This window comes from Tachysurus fulvidraco, chromosome 16 (genome assembly GCF_022655615.1).
Source record: "Tachysurus fulvidraco isolate hzauxx_2018 chromosome 16, HZAU_PFXX_2.0, whole genome shotgun sequence".
Lineage (NCBI taxonomy): Eukaryota > Metazoa > Chordata > Actinopteri > Siluriformes > Bagridae > Tachysurus > Tachysurus fulvidraco.
The window spans coordinates 12,194,871-12,216,137 of NC_062533.1; the positions used below are offsets into that span (position 1 = coordinate 12,194,871).

At 36.7% G+C, this 21,267-nt stretch overlaps 1 protein-coding gene across 1 annotated transcript; it reads right to left on the reverse strand.

The window, feature by feature from the left end:
* Positions 1-6,830: 6,830 nt before the first annotated feature.
* Positions 6,831-19,666, reverse strand: slc30a1a (solute carrier family 30 member 1a). Its single transcript, XM_027166182.2, has 2 exons — positions 18,820-19,666; positions 6,831-11,616 (listed from the first exon to the last, which is right to left on the reverse strand). Exons 1-2 carry the CDS (start codon positions 19,385-19,387, stop codon positions 10,676-10,678), a joined length of 1,509 nt encoding a protein of 502 aa, XP_027021983.2. The 5' UTR covers positions 19,388-19,666; the 3' UTR covers positions 6,831-10,675.
* Positions 19,667-21,267: the final 1,601 nt, after the last annotated feature.

Consider the following 21,267-nt stretch of genomic DNA (forward strand, 5'->3'; position numbering starts at 1 on the left):
ATTTAGATATTCTGGGAACTACCAGTAGTCTAAACAGAAGAAGGCTGTTTTTATTACTATGGGCAATATGATTTTCAAAAGACAAGTAGATCTATAATATAACACCCAGGTCTTTCACTGTCGAGCTACTAGTAACAGTAGTAGTATCCTACTAAATGGAAGTTGAAGTGTGAGAGCTTCTATGTACTGGATTTTAGTATTTCTGTCTTATCAGAGTTTAACAACAGAAAATTACAGCTCATCCAATCTTTTATCTCTTTAACACACTCAGTTAATTTGGACAATTTAGCAATTTCATCTGGTTTTGATGAGATATATAACTGTGTATCGTCAGCATAACAATGGAAATTAATCCCATGTCTTCTAATGATGTTCCGAAGCTAAGAACAAGTCATTTGTAACTTTAACAAGTGCAGTTTCTGTGCTATGATGGGGCCTGAAACCTGATTGAAAATCTTTAAAGATATTGTTCTCCTGTAAGAAGTAGCTTAGTTGACACAACCTTTTCTAGTATTTTAGTCATAAACGAAAGGTGTGAAATAGGTCTGTAATTTTATAGTTCATTTGAATCCAAATTAGGTTTCTTAATGAGAGGCCTAATAATTGACAATTTGAAAGATTTAGGGATGTCCTGTACTTGTAAAGCACTGTAGGTGTGAGTGTAGAGCTTTATGTGAGACTGGGTCCCGAGATGTTCTACTATTGTGTTCCTGATTCTTTCAATTTTATCAGTGAATAATCTCATAAAGTCCTCTCTACTAAACTGTGGTGGAATAGTGTGTCTCTGTTTTTTTTTTTGTTTTTTTTTGTTATTCTAGCCACTGTGCAAAATAAGAACCTGGGATTGTTTTGGTTATTTTCTATGAGATTGCTCAGGTGCTCAGCCCTAGCAGCTTTTAGAGCCTGTCTTCATCTGGACATTCTGTCCTTGTATGCAGGTCTAAAAACCTCTAATTTAGTTTTTCTCCACTTTCGCACGAGGTTACTCAGGGTTGCTCTCTTGAGGGTATGGATATGACAAACAGGGAAGAAAGTGCTAGTTGAATGTTTCATGAATAAGTAGACCTTCAACTGTCGTGTGTAGATAGTCAGTGACTCAGCTTTCTGGACCCCTCGGGGAATTTCATTCCACCACTTTGGTGCCAGAACAGAAGAGAGTCTTGTTGTATACTTACCTCTTAAACTGAGAGATGGTGGGACCAGTCAAGCAGTGCTGGTAGATCTGAGGGTGCGAGGTGCAGTGTGAGGAGTGATGAGGGCTTTGAGGTAAGAGGGAGCTGGTCCATTTTTGGCTTTGTAGGCAAGCATCAGTGTTTTAAATCTGGTGTTGGAGCTACTGGAAGCCAGTGGAAGGATCGTGGCAGCGCGGCAGAGCGGCAGGTGTGTGAGAACTTAGGCAGGTTGAAAACAAGCCATGAAGCTGCATTTTGGATCATTTGCAGAGGCCGCATTGCGCTCATAGGTAGACCTGCCAGCAGTGTGATGCAGTATTCCAGTCTTGAAATGACAAGAGAATGAACAAGTACCTGAGCAGTCTGTGTTGAAAAAAATGGCCGAATCCTTCTTTATGCTTAATGATGCATAGTTTCTCTAATGTTTTATATAGAATATCTTGCCTCATTGAGGATGCTCCACTAGGTAAGCTTTACAAAGCTTGATTGTGAATCAATACATATTACACCTTGTTCAGGTTGCTTTTCCTCTATACATTGTAAAGCTGTTTTAAACACATTTATATGATCTGTTGTTCTTTTTCCTATTTGAATATTATACTGAGGAATACTCGTTAAATCATTCAATGATTAAATAAAATAACTGAGGGTAATAAAAGACAATACGTACATAAAAACACAACAGAAGGCCCAAGCAGCTGAAAAGGGAAAGTATTGAGACCTATAATGTCCAGAAGTTTATAATGGAATAAAAATAATACTAGGAATAAAAACTGACAACTAACTCTCTACACATATTGTGCCTTACATACATCTGCACTATTTTATTTATGTGTATCTATATATACCTTACTGTACAATCTGTACAATATATATAGTGGACTTGTTTATTCAGCTTGCATACTTTTTTAATGCCATAACCTTATAAACTTCTACTTCTTGTTCCTTTACAACAGTGTCTGCACATGTGTTTCAATGCCATAGCCTTAGAACCACTTACTTGTACTTTTCAACAATGTCAACACATCTCTGTACTGCTATAGCCTTTATATTTATTCACTGTACATATGTTTACATCTTTGTACCTATATATATTACATGTCACTTGTCTATTTGCACAATTGCTACTCTTTGCACTTCTGGTATTCGCTGCTGTGTACCTGTACTATGCAATGTATGTATATATATATGTCTATATCTCATGTTTGTGCATAGAGTCATGTGGTGGTTCATTCAACATTGACTAGTGCCTTTCTCATCTCATAATATCATGTGAGTGAGCTTGGAAAAGGAAAAGGTCACAAGGGAACTATATGTCAGTTTATCCCTCTCCAGAGAAGAGGGATTCAGAGAAGTCACAAACTTACTTTTTTTCACTTCATTCATACATTCATTTTCATATGTTCATAGAGTGTTGTTTTAAGTGACCATTATGTTAAACATCTGGAAATAGATTAACGTTAGCAACTTTATCTGTAATCCATACTGTAGCTAAAGGTCATTGTGTGTTGTGTTTTATTTAGAATAATTGCTACATTTCTATATATAATAATAGTTATTAACATCTTATAATAGTGTAACACTGGAAACTTATAATAATCCTGGTTAGCTGTAATATCACTTCACTTTCTTCTCCACTTTTTTTTTTATTGAAGTGGGGTTTGGCTTTTTAAGGACATTTAAGTGGCAAAACTTAACAAAATATAAGGCAAATCTGATCTGTTTTGACAATTATCTGTGATATTTCAAGCCCTTGTTCTATAAGTACATAATTTATAAACTGTATGTTAACAAAAAACTAGTGTTTGACATGCAGTCAAACCTGTTTTTTTTTTTTCATATTTGCTCAGCATCTGAGTCATTAAAATTGTAGCCTGAAATGACACGTATTGTAGTAGACTCATGTTGTAGCACATAACTCATAGTCATAAGTCACGCTTTGAATTCATATTTTATTTCCTGTTAGTTCATCAAATTCTATATATGTAACAGCACCCTAGTGCAGGGATGTCAAACTCAAATTCACAGTGGGCCAAAATATAAAACTGAGATAAAGTCACAGGTCAAACTGAATATTTATTGAAAAATTAACTGCAACTGATATGTAATGTTCAACCTTTTTCCATATGGAAACAAACTTTAGTTTTGCTTGAACACAGGATCTGGAACAACCAGAGCTTGATATTACAAACACATAAGAAATTAAATTTGAAATAAAAGACACATCAGTGGTGTTCATTTCTTATTTAAATAAATAAAATCAATTATGCCTCTCATTGTATCATTTTAAGTTCCTTTTTGAAGTGGATCTTTTTCAAAACCAACAACAAAACAACCAAAAATAATAATTGCATTCAATGAAAATCCAACTTTTTGACTATTAACAGTTCATGCCTTGGAGTTGAAAAAGTGCATAAAGAAAACATATATCAAACTCAGTTTGCTACGCTCTGATTTACTCTGCACATCGATCACATTGAGTCTTGCCTTTTATCTGGGCACACGATGTCGCAAACTTTGACCATTTTGACAAACTCTCCCTCATTAATGGGCCGGGCAGATTTTGCAATCTCTGCTGCCACAATAAAGCTTTACAGCCTTTACAGCAGCTTCACTTTTTGATTTTGCTTTCATGAACATAGTCTGCTGGGACTTTTTTTCATCTTCTCCGCCTTCTGGAGCTTCTGCTTTACGTCCAGGTCCTTATTCTTCTCATAATGTTTCTTTTTATCGTGTCTTCTTATGTTATATCCTTTCGTTACAGACACGTTAGCTCCATTAGCACACAAGACAAACCGGTCTGTCCTTTATATTCGTGAACAGATAATCTGCCTCCCACCTGTCTTGAAAGCTCCAATTGTCCATCTTTCGTTTGGCCATTTTTGTGGAGGGTGGAATTAACTTGCCCGATGTGACTGTAACATGGTTGGTAACGACAGTCAACAGAGAATGAGGAACGCTTGCTTTTCGTGACAATGCGTCAATACAGTGGCAAGGCATTCTGGGATTTGTAGAATTAGCGGAGCATGCGGCTAACCAGCTGTAATGCACATTTGATATGATCTCGCTGGCCAAATTTACCCCGCGGGCCAGAGTTTGATACCCCTGCCCTAGTGCTTTTAACCTGCACAGTGCAACTTAGAAGTGTGTGTTAGTTTAAAGTCGGAGCCGATTTACTAACAGGGTTTCTTTTATGCTAGTAAACACAATGCTGCTAAAGAGATTCTTGGGATACACTTGCAAATTTGTAATGATCAAGTTTAAATCATGCGGTACTCTATGCTGAAAACTTTCTGATGATTTTTCCTGCTATTGTAAAAATGTATATAAATGTCCATAATGCAAGCAGGAATTAGAGACATCAGCCAAATCACCTAATCAGTGGTTTTAAAACATCTCTAATTACTTTCTGCTGAAACCATCATTTCTTTCACCATGATCAAAATAAAATATCAGTAAAAGTTTGGTTCAGTTACCCGAATTTGTTTTCAACATTTTCAGTTGTAATTACAATTAATAGGCACCTGACGTGCTTCCAGTAGTTTGGGAGATTTAAACCATGTATTATATTTCTCCTCTTTACTGAGTGAATTTGACAAACACTGGGTTTTTCCTCTTTTTGACATTTCTAGCTTGTAAATCTTGCAAAGTTAAGAAAAAGATCTTGGTCAGTTTTGAAGGAAATACTATATATGAAACACAATTATAAATATCCCAGTAAAGAACCATAACAAATTATGTGGTGTATTTAATACATTCAAATTTTTGTATCAATTAAAAATTATGGGATGGTGAGAATGCTAAAAAGTGGCAATCATTATTTATTTGGAAAATATGTCAACAATATTTTTTTCTGATAATGCAATACCAAAATATACAACAAAACTCAATGTGACACGATGCTGTTAAAGGACGTTCTTTTCTACATGGGATATTCCTGATGTAAGCAGCACAAAAAAGATGATAATGGGATTAGTCAGTGATTAATGGGCAATTTATCAGTTTTTAAATGATACATTTTAAAAATCTCCAATGTAATCTCTATTCCCTTTGAGATATCTTTTAGAAATATCCAAGTTAGAAGGTGTGAATATTTGTCCGTTGATTGTGAGGTCTTATCATTTCTCAGGTACTTTTGTACATACACGTTTTCCACGTTAACTTTTAAAATACAGCATAATTTCTCCAACCATCAAACAGGCAATGTATTAGAAATTTAGCACAAAGAACACCAGAAGTTTCAGGAATAATATTAATATGAAGGATAAATGCACATTCAATGTTACTGTAAAGTGTGTGACACAGTCAATGTCACTGAGAGGTCCATTTCCATTAGATTTGATGCTACCTGTAACTGCTGTGTTATGCATTATGCACTGCTGCCATGCGATTGGCTATAGCAAGGTGCTACTGAAGTCCTATAACTTCATCTGTTATAATAAGGATGAAAAACAAAAAAATATGCAAACTTTAATATAGTGTATTTTTTTTAAAAGTTCACATTTAAATTGCTCCTATCAACTTAAAAATATCAATGATCTTTATACAAACTGTAAATACATTTTCATCAGGAAAAAACACACTGAATACCAAAATACTGAACAGCCATGTTTAATTCACAATAACATATCCAACATGAATATATCAAAAACATTTCAGCTGGTGTTCTAGTCTAAAATCCTTACAGCTACAATATATAGAAAGAGAATGTGTGTGCATCTGGTTGAAAAAAAAAATCAGAGTAACTATTAAATACAAACACAGGGGCATTTTGCACATGGTCTCATCAGGAATATATAAAAGTGGATTAATCAATGGATTATTAGTTAAATACTAAAATGAATAGTCAATGTAAGGGCAAGCTAAGCATTTTCAAAACCACATTTCATCAGAGCAAATTAATTCTACAGTAGATGCTGTTTGTATGACATACTGTGATATTTAATGTGCACAATATTTTTGTAAGGCTTCAGTAGCCCTTAGGAGGCAGGAGGATGGGTAGCATGTTTTGGCACCAATCTGACATGAGCTTACTCGGATTTCTAAGAACAGTGGTCTAAAAAGTGTTTTCATTTTGGACTCGTTTAAAAAAAACCATCATGCCCTTCTTGTATAAGGCAACTGTTACTTATTCAACATGCACTCATAGCCTCCACCCAAAATACAGCGGTTGGGTTATTCTGTTTGATAAATATCTCAATATGTTGTAGAAGTGACACAGTCATTTACTGTCAGTTACTAATAATATACGAATAGAGTGTCAGCAAGCAAAAACAAAGTTCAAATTCACTAATTTGGCCCAAAAATAAAGTTTGGTGTTTAAAGTTTGCTTCTTTTTGTTTTGTACTAGTGTCATGAGGCTAATGTAGCTAACATGAGAAATGTATAGCCTCCAGTTTAGCATTATGCATACTGCATGTCTTAAATGGCTCACATTCATGTCAATACATCACAAACTCAAATGGCATAAAAAAAGAATACATCCAAATTAATGAACAGCAGTACAACTTTTTTGTCATACCTCATATACGGAGTAATACAGAGTGATAAAGTATGTGCTGCGAAAGAAATTATTCTGGCTTCATGATGGGCGCTAATGCTGTTTAACTCCTTGACATCATTCTGAACCATAAATGATAAGACCCCATTTACATTTGGTTGTTTCATGAGTTACGATCATCAGTATTTGCACATAGATATGTTTAACACAAAAATGAACAAAGCAATGATCGCTTCAACTTCTACTTCTGATGGTCTGAGATACAAAAGGTACAGCACATGCTTTATGAATGCAGAAATTACCTGGTAACATTAAGCAAGATTAAAAACAGTCTGGAAAATAAAGTCTAAAGCAAAATTATAGTGACCAACACTGAAAGCTGGGCGTTCAAACGTAACGAGCTCAGCTGAATGACACAGCTATCGGATTTCAGATTCATGTGATTAAATTCTCATCCCAGTACAATCCAGTACAAGATAGATGAAGTGATCAGGTGAAAATTGACTCACTGTGTCAGAAAACGTATAAACAACTCAGTTTGATATGCAAACCGATTAAAGTAGAAATAAGGGAATGGCTGTTTTATGCTAAACTAGAAATATAACTAAACAAATGTGTATGTTTAATTTCTGGCCAAAATGTTTTATTCATTTATACCATGTGGCAGAAAATCAACAAGTGACTTTGTACTGTTTAAGACCAGCACACACGTTACAGAACGAGGACAAAATCTGGTTTGCATACTTAAACTGATGAGAAGGAAATAAGTGAAATGAGACATGAATTATTGTGGCTAAGCATCAAGCTTTAAAATACGTATCATTCTATTTGTGTTGATTAACAAAATGGTGGAGATGCTTTAGTGCTCTGTATACAGAGCTCAGCATTACAGGAATAAGAGAAATCCTATACAGAATATCTTCTAGTTCTCAATGTGCCATTGTCATCACTCTGCACTAACTGTACAAGGGGACGAGCGTTTTGTGAGGAGCGTGCATAACAAGAGGAACACACAAACACAGACAAGTCTCACAACATTTACACCCATGCCAGTGCTTCATACAAGAGTCTAATATTATATGATCAAGGAGATGACACAGTCTGATCCGTACAGTCCTGCTGATGGACTAAACTACATCTCCGTTTAAATTGTTTAATTCTAGTATATTTGCTCTTTTTGATTAGCACTCATCCTACAGAGTCAGAACATCAGAATTATATTTTATAATTTTCCCCCAACTAAATCAAATAATAGGTTTATCAATTCACTAATTTTTAACAAATTCTAATTTCTGTAGAGGCTGTATTATTTACATACGCCACAAAACAAAGGAAATGTGTACTCGTTAATACGGTTATACCTTCCATAACACGTATGGAAGGAGTCTCCAGTGTCAGCACTTTGTAACAGTCAGTATGATTTAGCACTAGGTGGGACGCATTAATAAATTAAAGAATGTATTTATTGGCAACTTCTTGTGGCACAAGAGGAATCATTTACACTGTGGCATGCTGTCATAGATAAATATACCATTTCAGAATGTTAACAGTAACTCCTTACAACACAACACTCCACACAACACCTTGCCATGTTATCAAAGCTATCATTCTGTAGGTGAGTGTTCATAATCCTAATTTGAACCAGTTATGAATCCTCTTCCAATTCGTTTGAAATGATGTCGTTATTATTTTAGAGATTATAATTTAAATGAGCTCCAATGTATAAAGCTTGGCTATGAGTTAATAATGGCTTTGTCTGCAGTCATCACAACCAGCAGTCTACCCTGTCCTGTTAGGATTATCAGAAACAGATCGAATTTTCTACACAAATGGACACGTACAATTAGTCGACCTAGACTCCATTTCAGCCAAGACACACTTACATGAGCTTTAGAGCCACTTTATTTCAAATGAAGCCAATGTGAAAGGTTTATTGTCAGCATTAGAGCCTGATGGCAGTTTAAAAAGGATAGTAACTCATACGTTTACAGGAGAAGCACGGTCAGCCTTCACTGAAGCACAGACAGGTCCGGGAAAGGACTAGCACTTTGAAAGCTTAAAACTAATTTTCTTCACACAGGAAAAGCAGAGAAACCGTTGATTATTTTGTTACGTTTGTTGCTGAAGCAGCTTTAGCAAAGTCCTTGTTGATTTCTCACATCCACTTGTTAACTTGCTAGCATGCTAATTGGCCGTCATGTACAGATGGACAGGCCACGTGAATAAAACCTGTTCAGTTTATAAATATTAAGCATTTTATTGCTCTTGTTTAAAATCAACAGAATCAGATTACACAAAAAGTGATGATTGGGTAATATCTACTCCAACGATGCAGACAAGGGGAAGTCAGTGAGGGCTCCTTAAAACAGTACTGTCAGCACTAACTAAGCTAGTGATGTTTGGTCATGCAAGAATTGTAGGTACAAATGTATAAGAAACCCGAGCCAATCATCCCTCAGCATTGTACTGAACCTTCCGGAATTGTTCACAATGGCATTTAATGCTTCAGCACGCGAGTCATGCTCATGTGATAAGAACACCCCAACCCATGAAGCATCAGCATTTCCCATAAATAAGGAAATGAAACGATTGCAAAAATGCATTGCAGCATTAAAGGATTGCTGAAACGGTACTCAGGAATATAACGAGTCTCAGCACAGCACAGTCGAAAATACTAGTAAAAATATTTTACTTTACAGCATAGTTTTTTTTTTAAAAAAGAGTTTCACACCTTTTTTTTTAAATGCATTAACAAATCTAAATATTATAAAAGTCTCTGGAAAAGAAAAAATCATTTCTAATAAATTAAGCACATAAGTTATTATTTGTTTATGAAATAAATTGATCATGGATGTATCCAGAATGGGAAAAGAATATCTATTCATTAGGAAAAAAAAAGAAAGAAAAGTTCTTAAACTTGAGCCAGCAGCTGGATTTTGCATGCATGTGTTGCACTAGATCCACAAGATAATGACGACACAGCAGATTCTCAAATGCCAAAAGCTTTTTGCATAGACACACACATAAACATGCTCAGACTTAGACAACGCTTCACAAACATGGCGCTCACAACGCACACATGCAGCAGCAGGCCTGATCAGAGGTCAGCCAGCCATCAGGCAGTGATAGCTCACGCTTCAGAGTTTGTGTGTGTGTGTGTGTGTGTGTGTGTGTGTGTGTGTGTGTGTGTGTGTGTGTATTTGTAAGGATCATGTAGAATGTGTTTGGACCACAGAGGAGATTTGTTTCATTTGTCAGAACAGCAATCAAGCAATTTCTATTGTGAATATTTTTCCAGTTGATTCACTTCATGGTTGAAGCACTCTTGCCTCATCACGGTCTCAATAGACGCGCCAATACCATTTTAGGTTCTGGATCCACTGAATAAATTGTACACTGAAGCCTTTTCCGATGCTCCTTCTCCTAGCACCAGTGTTATCACACCTTTTACCACTCAAAGGCATGAATCCACAAGTTTAATTTGAACCGTCCATTTTCTCCATGTAACTGCCTTGTTTACACTTTAACAATCACAGAAGGTTTTGTGTGTGTGTGTGTGTGCGCGCGCACAGGTAAACACCCCTTTTGCCATTATTCCCTTTCATTTACCTTTGACATAATGGCAATTAGGATAGAATTAATGACCCTTGCTTTTGGTTTCTTTCTCACCCAAGGAGTGAAATACGTCTTCATAGCGAGCTAGCTGTACCTCGGTCGGCTTCGTTCAAAGCCGGCTGAGGGACAGTTTGTACAAATATGAATTCTGTTTTATTGTTTACATGAAAGATTGGTCAATTCTGACGGCATGAAATACAGCAAGAGGTCAGATGACGTGTCCAATGTGATCCAGCTTTTCGATACTGATATCATATCAGCTCAATATCAGATCGGTCCATCCCTCTTTGTCTCAAATTGCTCTGCTTTTGTAATTCATTAAGGTAGTTTGGGATATATTTATGGGTTCTGGTGTCTTTATTAATGAATTCTTTGTACTTATTCTTCTTTATAAAGAGGACTCCACCTCTCTGGCGAGGTCACTTGGAGCAACTGAAACTTTAGGTTCACTTTCCAGAGACTCACTGATTACCTCCAGAGTAGTAGAAATGGGGGGTTCCGCTTCGCTCCCACTATCCGTATTTGTGTTTATGGTGTTAGGTGGTTTGCCATTTTGACAGCAGAGCTTAGCAGCACACTGTGTGCGACAGGAGAGCTCACAGAGCGAGGCATGTGACTCAGAGCTCACCATGACAAACTCAGGCTGGATGGTGGTGGCGTGGATGCCTTCATCATGAAAGAAGGCCTTCAAGCGCTTTGCCACGCTCATGTAGGAGGCAGGGTCTCGACATTTGATGTGTGCTGTGGCAATAATGCGACTTCCGGCAAGCTGCCAGATGTGGAGCTCGTGCACAGCCAGAACACCTTCGATCTGGCGCAGGCGAGTGCTTAGGAGGCTCACGTCGATCTGCTTGGGAACAGTCTGCAGCAGGATGAGGGCAGACTCCTTCAGGAGCGGGTACGTCGTGTACAGAACAATGCAGACCATGATGAGGCACAGAGTCGGATCCAGGTACAACACCCAGCAGGGCCCCGCTATGTTGGACATGGTGTTTGTGTTGTTGTGTTCTGCAGCACCAAAGCCCATTGTGTAGTTAGGGTGATATTGGTCATTGCAGTGAATGTTGGCAAAGCACATGTTGTTGCAGGGAAGGTTCGGCTCACATGGACGCCACACAAGGGTGTAGATGATGGCGTTGACCACGACAATGACAGAGCCAAGCGCGTCACCCATAACATGAAGGAAAACACCACGCATGTTCAGCTGGGAAGACGAGGATGAATCATGCTCAAGCTCAAGGTCATGCTCGTGCTCAAGGTCATGCTCATGCTCAAGGTCAAGAGCAGGTTCGCACTCCAGCTCGCCGTTCAGCTGCACGGCTGAGAGCTCTGCCACATAAACACACACAATACAAAGAAAACACAAGAAAAATGTTACACATAACTACATTTTTCATACATAATCAGTAGCAAATAAAAAATTTCAAAAATATATACATTTTTCAGCATAAAGCATTCTACGTATAAATGGGATCCAGGCTGCAAAACATCTGAGAACATCAAGTACATTGGCTAGTCAACTAAATAGATGCCGCAGCTGGGGTTACTTATACTACATTTCTCATACATAATCACTAGCAAATAAAAATAATAAAAAGAATTTTTTCTAAATTGTTCTTTACTGTACAAATTAAGAAGATTCAATTAAGAAAATGAATTAGCAGCCAACACTTAGCCTGTGGGTTTAGGGCATTTAAAAAAAAAAAAAGGTAAGCCGAATCCAAGAAAAACTGCCAAACAAGCATTTATGCCAACATCACCTAGTCAAAAACTATACAGCTATTTAAATAATAGGAACTTTTCATTTAAAAGGATTTTTAAGAAAAATGTATTTAATTTAAGCATGTGGGGGTTTTTTAAGCACCAACTGCATCCCAGCTAGGGCTGGGCGATAAAGCGATAACGATATGTGTCGCGATAGACACATGATCGATATCAATAAAAAATGTGTTCGATAAAACATTCAATATTTTTATTCTTCGTCAGAAGAAAACAGAGGTTTCGAAGCAAGTTTGGTTGCATTAACAAAGGCACTCACTCTCTGGTAACCTAGCAATGTAGGGAGTGACACGTCTCGTGCTGGTCTGCTGGATGCCTCTTAAGTAACTGACAACTAATAAGCAGAATATGAGCCACAGCGAGCGAGGAAATTGTAAATAAAAGAGGAAAAGTCAGTTACTCTTTCATATTTCTACAGGTTTTATATTTCAAACAATGTTACTGTAATGTATCAGGTTTGTGTTTTATATTACAGATGTATCTCAGTCTACCTCAGTTTTATTTATGTTTACAAAACACTGCACATATTTTAAAACACTTTATTCACCAGAAGGTGAACAGCTAGTGAACTTCCTAGCACTAAACTTACACTAAATACTCAGGTTTCTCTGTGTTTATATTTAACACTTTGCACTTTTATTAAGCATTTTTTTTTTTACAATTTCTTTCATTTTGCACCTTTAATGTTAAGGGTTAATAGTTCAGTGTTCATTGTGACTTTAGACTTATGTTTACATTTTATTTATTTGAGTTTTCCTGGTTGTTGACATTTCTGTCTTAATAACTGAGGGGATTATGATCAGAGGAAGGTTAAGTTTAAAATAAAAATGTTTAAATGGAATATATTTTTCTCGCGGTCCTACTTTAAATGGGTCTGAAAAAATATCAATAATTATCGATATCGACCGATATGAAACACTGATTTTGTGATACAGTTTTCAGCCACATCAACCAGCCCTAATCCCAGCATTTAAATGGAACATGATGAAAGAAAAATCTACAATGGTTTTATTTAGAAATCTCTTAATGGACTGTCAACAGACCGTCGGTGTAAATGCAAGCCAAGAAATCCCAAAAATTAAGTGAACAAACTTGCAAGCAAACAGCAAAAAGACAACAGTGAGATAAGTGCGTTGTTACTTACAAAGTATGAAATCTTTAAACCAGCCCCTGTAAGAAACATAGCCTAACAGCCATATAGTGTATGTAACTAATCAAGCTTTTGACGATTAGTAAATCATACATTTTAGAAATGATGCAACAAAAGGTTTAAAAGTTAACCAAAAACCTTCAAGATGAATGCTGTATAGGAACGAACACCGAGAAGCGGATTTAAAAAAGTTTGTAGCTAAATGGATTCACAAAAAAGAACAAATTCATTACTTAATTTTAGTTATATGAAGTTACTTTAGTTATAGTTTGAACTGCCTCAGTCATTGCAGGAAAAAAATCATATGCAAAAAAAGGACATCATCCAAAATGAAACATTGTGACATAGTATTGGAGTAATTCATATAAAATCTTATAGAAAATAGTCTCACCTGATAGTTTAACTTTTAAGCTCATGTGTTTCTTTGTGTACTAAGGAATGTGAGATCTGCTACCAAAAACTAATGTTAATTATTTATTAATTGACTGATATGATATTTGCAGATAAGCAGCCTGTCATTGCACTGCTACACAACGTGAGTTCTTACAAAACATCATTTTTTTTTTCTCCATGTGACCAGGTTAAGCCTGGAATGCATGTAGCGGTAAGTGTGTGTGTGTGTGTGTGTGTGTGTGTCCTTACAGCTCATAAATTCATTAACTAGCACACCAGGCAACAGAAAATTCCAATGTGCTTGCCCAGTTTTTAACAAGCCTTAAACTGTATGTCAATGGTGTTCTGAGCTAATTATGTCAATTACTACAGACTGCTTAAGTGGTTAAATTTCTGTTATGATACATTTTGTAGATCACGTCTCAGGTAAAACTTGATAAAGTTTGTTGTTTGTTTGTTAATTTGATATTAGTTTGTGCTCACTGAAGTGCTTACGTACACAATGACTGTATGTCGTGTGAGCATAAGAATTACATTATAGGACAGTTGTGTTGCGCTTGAGAATATTTTGGTCGTGTTGTGTAGTCACAGTCTTTTGCGTAGTCTAACCAAACGAGTCTCTTATCCAAAGTTGAAACTGTAGTATGGTCGTACAGGGTTAGACGTTAACCACCAACTCATTTGTTTTATTTAAGGTGCAGACAACAAAACAAGGAATTGAAAAATTCTAAAAGTACTTTCATACAAAAGATGTTTTATAAGAGGTTACATACCACAATTAAGATTAATAACCATTCAAATGAACTTCAAGCCAATCACTTTTTTTTTTTTTAGATGAATGTTTGTGCTCTTTGGGTCTAGTACCCCCTATCCACCAAAAAGAACTGGGTGCACTGACAAACCTTCTAAGAACCAGTTTGAATTTCGAGTCTGACGTCACTGTATGTGTGTCACGTTTCCCAGCAACATTAGCGCAGCAGCGGCAAACACAAACACGACATCAACAATGGCGGATGTTGTTATTAATGCTCATGGCTTTGTGAACCTAGATTGGCATCCAAACGCGGCGAATCCAACGCTCCATGTAATAAACGGAGGTTGTAATCGAGAAAGTACATAACATTATTTTATCATTAACACAGAAAAAAGGTAGCCTTAGCTTGTAGCTACCTACTATCATGTGTGCTCTTAATTGATCATATTGCGGTAAAGTAAAAGTGTATTAAACATTAGTATACTTAAGGTACATTAACAAGTAAACTCACAGTAGCCCCGCCCAGAGCCCCTGACATAAGCGGTTCTTAAGTCTAGACCAGCAACGTTTTGGTGCTACTTATGAACCGTTTTTTCAGAGCCGGTGCTTTGGCGGTCGAAAAAGAAAGAACTGGTTCTAAATTAGGCTCTGGCTCCGAACCAGCACTCAAACTGCCTCGATGGAAAAGGGGCATAGTTGTGATGTGTGCTATTCTTTTGTATATCAAACACATGCTGAAATATATTATGAACAATCTCCATTTACCAGTTGTTATGTTCAGGGACGTACTTGTACAGTCATCTGGTGTCGGAGAAGTGGGAAGAAATATCTTCTGTGTCGTGTCCTACTCTGACTGTTGTGATATCTGCTATCTTGTTTATTTAATATGCAATTTATTAAATCTTACCTTCATCTGATTGTTCTAGTTTTGTTTTTGTTCTGTCGATGGTCTGGCACTAGCACAGAGTTATTACCTTAAGTTACATTTGCTACCTTAAGCGTTGCTTATTTGTTTAAATTATTATTATTTTTCTTTAGAGGCTGTAGGGAGGTGGGTGCCATTTTTGTTTATTCCAGTTTTTCTCCTGTTATGTGGTTAGAAAAGGATTAGGGGAGGTTAGTGTTATTTATTTTCTGAAGTCATCATTTTCTTTTTGTTACTTCCACACCTACCCCTAGACTGAGGTGGGATGTGCCACCAGTGCTGCTGCAATCTTTCAAGATTGCCATGAATATAAATGTAATAAGAAAAAAGATAATATGAAAAGGGAGGAAGGGGCAGGGCTTATTATCAGAGTATAGAGGACATTTTTTCTCAAGTTATAAGTTATTAATCCACAGCTCCTTACACCTGATGTTCGCTGCGAAAGAATCAGTGACGGGTAACGATATGTGATCAACCCGAATACATAATCTACTTGACCTGGCACCTGGGTTTAGTGATTTGTCCCTCTTAGTATCAGCCAACCAGAAGTAAATAATGTTCCTGGGATGAGCGATTTGAGACCTATTTCTATAAATGACATCTCAGCACATCGTTCTGATCATATATTGTGTTGTTAATACAGTGACGCCTGAACATGGAGTGTACTTAAGCGATTGAAAGGCTGCGATAACAGTTATCAGTTGTGCAGGCATGCTTGGTGTCACGAGAGATGAACTTGAAACGCTACTCTTAACCTAATTTATTACAGCGTAACACAAGAAAGCACTTTTCTAAGAACATGAGTTAGGATCAAGAGATTTAGATTTCAGAGCTCATGCTGAAACACACCAGACAATCAATAAAATCACCCATGAACACTACATAAGCAGTGTTTACAACAAGACCTTACATAAAAGTCTAAATATATACACGCGTTGTTGGATTAAAGGAGGTGTTGAACTTCTCAACTCAAATTAAAAAGTATATATATATATATATAGAATATTGACTTGGAAAATTTGTTGTCCTTTTTAAACGTGTGAATATTTTACCACACACTTTGTCTAGCAGTTATCCAATCAGCCAATCATGTGGCAGCAGCACAGGTCAAGACCTACAGTAATGTTCACACTTTGACTTGGACGTGTTTACATGTTAAACCTGCTGCATAAACAGCGGTGTGGCAATAATCATAAGAACCATGCAGCGCGATAAAGACAAAGGACTCCCATTGTAGTATATTATGACGATTAAAATTTCATGTCATCATTTGATCTTATTGAATGTAAATAATCATGGGAAAAAAATTCAAGGTCCTTATTCTTTGTCTGGTCTCATCTCAGAAATCTCCCACACGACAGTCAGTGGATGGAGACTTGAAGCTGGTCTCTGAGTATTCACTAGATCTTACCTTTTATAAACCGGAATCGATCATGTGTTGGTTGTTTTTAACAGACGTGATCCATGAAAGGGTTAATGGAATTGGTTGGTGTGATGATTCTTCTTCTTGTACTCTCTCTGTTATGGTGTAAATGTGTCGCAGCATGACTCAGTGTCCTAGTGCTGTGTGATTTTTACAAACAAGTGTTTGACGCAAGAACACTTCAGCCTCGCAGCAGTTTGGGAACTTCAACACGATGCCAAAACCAACACATCCTATTCAGTTCATTCAAAGTTACACAATTAACACTGACTTTCTTGAACTGTATCATGCGCTTAGGATTATGCTCTAAGGGAACTTAGTCTGAGATGGAGTAAAAATGTGAATCTTCAGAGCGCCCTTTAATACAGAAAACACCATTTTCACCAACAAGGTCACAGAAGTGAATCAAATCGCAGACAATTGTGTTTGTAATTGGTTAGTTTTCAGTGCAAAAATGCTGAACTTGTGATATTTGGGAGTCATCCTTCTGTCACCATGATAAAAAAGGTATCTTTATGGCCACCTATAAAGCTATCTTGAAGCTCTCTATATTTAATAAAATGAGATATGATGAGAATTATCATTGAGAACACTATTTTTAAACAACTCTTTTAACAGAAACTGTAATCAACCGAATAGGAGTCACGCTGGTAATGCTAATAAAACATACTTCAAAGAGATACGCAACTCAGAAAGCAGCTAAAAACAATGTATGTAAATCCGTTTGTACTTTGTACTTAATTAGTGTCTATGATAGTGTTACTATGTTGTGTGTTTGTGAACTTTTGGAAGAAACTCTATATTCCTGACAAATTGCTTCTATTGTCACTGTCTTTACCGGGTTGCAACGATGGTATGATTTTGGATTGATGCATAGATTTAAAATATTCACGACTGGAATAAACAACGGCAACAAGTTTTATACACCAGTTGGTTTCTAATCAATTGTAAATGGTAAAGTAGGTTTTTAAACAGATGTGGAAATTAGCCCTTAAATCTGACACTTAAATAGTAATTTTTAACACCATTAGTTAACAGTAGGCCTGACTAGATTTGTTCACATGTTGAGCAGAGGCTAATAAACTAAAACATATATTGTAGCAGATTCAGAAGTGACAAAAATTAAACATTTTTTATTATATTGTGTGGAAGCGAAAGGTTTGCAGGCTTTTTCCTAACACAACTTAAAGTGGTGGTTCGCAAAATGGGGTCTGGTGTGAAGCACAACCAGAGATGTTTGTGTGTGTGTGTGTGGGGGGGGGGGGTTTGTGTATGTTTTACAGTGGTGGAAATCACAACCTACTTTTACGAAAGTTGCACTTATCATCGTATCCTAATAATTATTAGCCTGTTTGACAGGTCGCTTAAATTAGTTTGGCTGAATTCAAACCTTAATAACTGAGAAACAAGAAAATTTAAGAATAAACAATGTCAGCTTGGAACTTCTGTATTGGTGGAAAGTTGAGGAATAAAAATATTATTAATATTATAAGTACATTATAGGAATAAATATTATTATTATTATTATTATTATTATACATTATAGAAATAAAAATATTATTATAGCACATTATAGGAATAAATATATTATTGTTCTTTTTTATTATACATTTTAGGAATAGAAATATTATAAATATTATAGTGCATTATAAAAATATCATTATCATTATTATTCTAATTAAAGTACATTACAGTACTAAAAACATATTATTATAGAACATACTGTATAACTAGATTGTTTTTTAACAACTCTCTCATATAATAATGAATTGAGGGGAAGGTGGATTTTTTTTTTTTTTTACAGTTAAATTAGATCCAGGCTGCAAAACTTATGAGAACATCAAGTACAAACGACGGCTAGTCAACTAAATAGATAGCAGAAGTGTTTATTAGCTCGATTATATTTAAATATCAGCGACCCCAATCATTTCCTGCTCTGAACGCACCTGAGCAGGTAATTAAAGGTGATAATGAACTGAGCTCTGGTTCAATACAGCCTTGTACTCGGGTTGTTTTGTGTCATCTAAATGATCCTGTTTAAGCATGAACCCCTCCAGAAGCACATAAATAAAAAGGAGAGAGCAGTAAAGAAAAAAGCCTCCTCTCACCAGCTGGTCCTCTGCTGTCTGAGTTCACGCCATTCGGGCTGCCGTGACCGCCGACCAGGTTGTTGGTCTCCTCTCCGGTGGATCCACATTCAGTGGACATCTCGGTCTTGCTCATGTTCGTCCTGTTGTGCTTCGACTTGCCGTGACTGTGTGCGTGCGCGTGCCCGTGAAAGAGACACAGCCCCAGCAGGTTGACCACGAGCCCCGCGGCCCCGACGGCGATGACCACGAGCGGGTTCTCGATCTCGTGCGGCTCGGTGAAGCGCTCAATGGCCTCGAGTACAATAGTGAAGCAAAGCGCGGTCAGGAACACGGCGTTGACGAGGGCGCCCATCACCTCAGCACGGATCCAGCCGAACGTGTTCTTGTTGGTGGACTGTGTGCGCTCGGCAAAACGCACCGCCACCAGCGCTACAATCAGCGCCATCACGTCCGACAACATGTGGAAAGAGTCCGAGAGCATCGCGAGCGACGCCGTGAGCCGACTCACCACCACCTCGACCACGAAAAAACTGAACGTTAATAACAGCATGCACAGCAAACGGGCGCGGTTCGGTTCACAAGCCATGGTTTCACCGTTCGGCGGAGAGTAAAAACAAACACACAGCTAACAAACACAACAATGCTAACCGGCTCAAACACACGCGCGCACGCGCCCGGTTTACACCTATTCCTGAGCTTCTCTAGACATTATTTAAGTCCAGAATCTCACTCGCGACGCTTCTTGTCTTGATCGTGACAGAAGAAAAGAGATCTTTTGCAGACGGAGTTCAAACTTTGCACCCGGACCGGCAAAGTTTCCACACGGAACAAGGCAGATTTCCGTGACCACGCCCACAACGCTAAACGTCATCAGCCAGCGGTTAGGGACCGAGTATAAATTACAAAGCGTACATTACTTCCTGCAGCTGTATTGCATACATTTTTTTTTTACATCCACGTAACCTGTGCAGTTCAGTTGTGTTCTCCTTTTGGCTGCGTCTAATTTTATGACTTTTATGATTTTATGAACATTATTATATTATAGGAATAAAAATATTAATATTATAGTACATTATAGGAATAAAAATATTATTATTATTATTATTATTATTATTATTATTATTATTATTATAGTACATTATAGAAATATTTGTATTTTTTTTATTATAGTACATGACAGTAATACAAATATTATTATTATTATATACATTTTTTTAATAAAAATAGTGTCTAATTTTATGAACACTTTGTAATAACGAATTATTATTATTATTATTATTATTATTATTATTCAATTAGGCTATTGCAAAACTTGTAAAACTTATGTCTTATTGAATTCTTGTGTTCTTTTTCACTAAAGAACTAGAGAATAAAAATATCTATTTTATTTAGTTAAAGAGTTTGTGATTTTAGAGTTAAATTAGAAAAGAAACGAACCACTGTTATGTGTCATGGACCGCTTGAAGAACAATGGGTATATTGTTTGTGGGCTGAAGTGCAGCTCTGTGTTTAGAAAAAAAAGTATTTAATTAAAAATAAATACCACACCACCCTTTATTTAATCTGGTACATAAGGGGACATTTAGAGTTAAACGACAGTAATATTAATTTTACATTCCCACATGGATAGAAACATGTAAGGATATGTTGATTGAGGGTATCACAGCACTCAGAGTCTACAAATTTAGCAGATATTGATTTCGCAATACAACTTATCTGTGCTCTGACTAGGCCATTCAACAACTTTGCTCTTTTAAAATCATTGCACTGGTTTTCTGACAGATTTGATCATAAATCTCTGGCATGATTTATCTTGGTTAAAATTCTTACGTTGCAAAACACTACAATTTTAATATGGATGTGCAAACTACGTATATACGCGGTTAGTAGTAGTTCATATTAAGTAACTATGGTCTTGGAAAACTCGTTTAATGAGTACATTGATTGAATCTATGTCCGTCGTTCTGCCTGCATTGGCATTTATACACAACCCCTAAACTCTTCAGTCATAATGAAACCCACGCCGCTTTGCTCTCACTAGCTTTTTACACGCGGCTGATTTTTTGCAAGTGGCACAAAGGATATAGCAAAACAAAGAGCGTGTGCACAGATTAAGGAGAAATTTTATGCTTTAAATAAAATAAAAACACACATCAAATAACTGACTATTAGCAAATGACTATTAGCACGCAGTTCATTCATTCACTCACTCATTCATTCATTCATTCATTCATTCATTCATGTAATATTTTCCTTATTTGAAACACAGTGCACACGTTTATTTTCTATAATTTATTCCAATTATCCACGAAAAACTGGGCGACTTGTTGCATGTTTTGAGGCGAAAGAAGAGCCGAGAGATCAAGAGAGATTCAAACCTGAAGAACATTCTCGAGTCGTGACAATTGTTGTGGTGTGGATTATACAGTTATTGTTCACACGTTTCGTAACTTACCCCGTTTAACT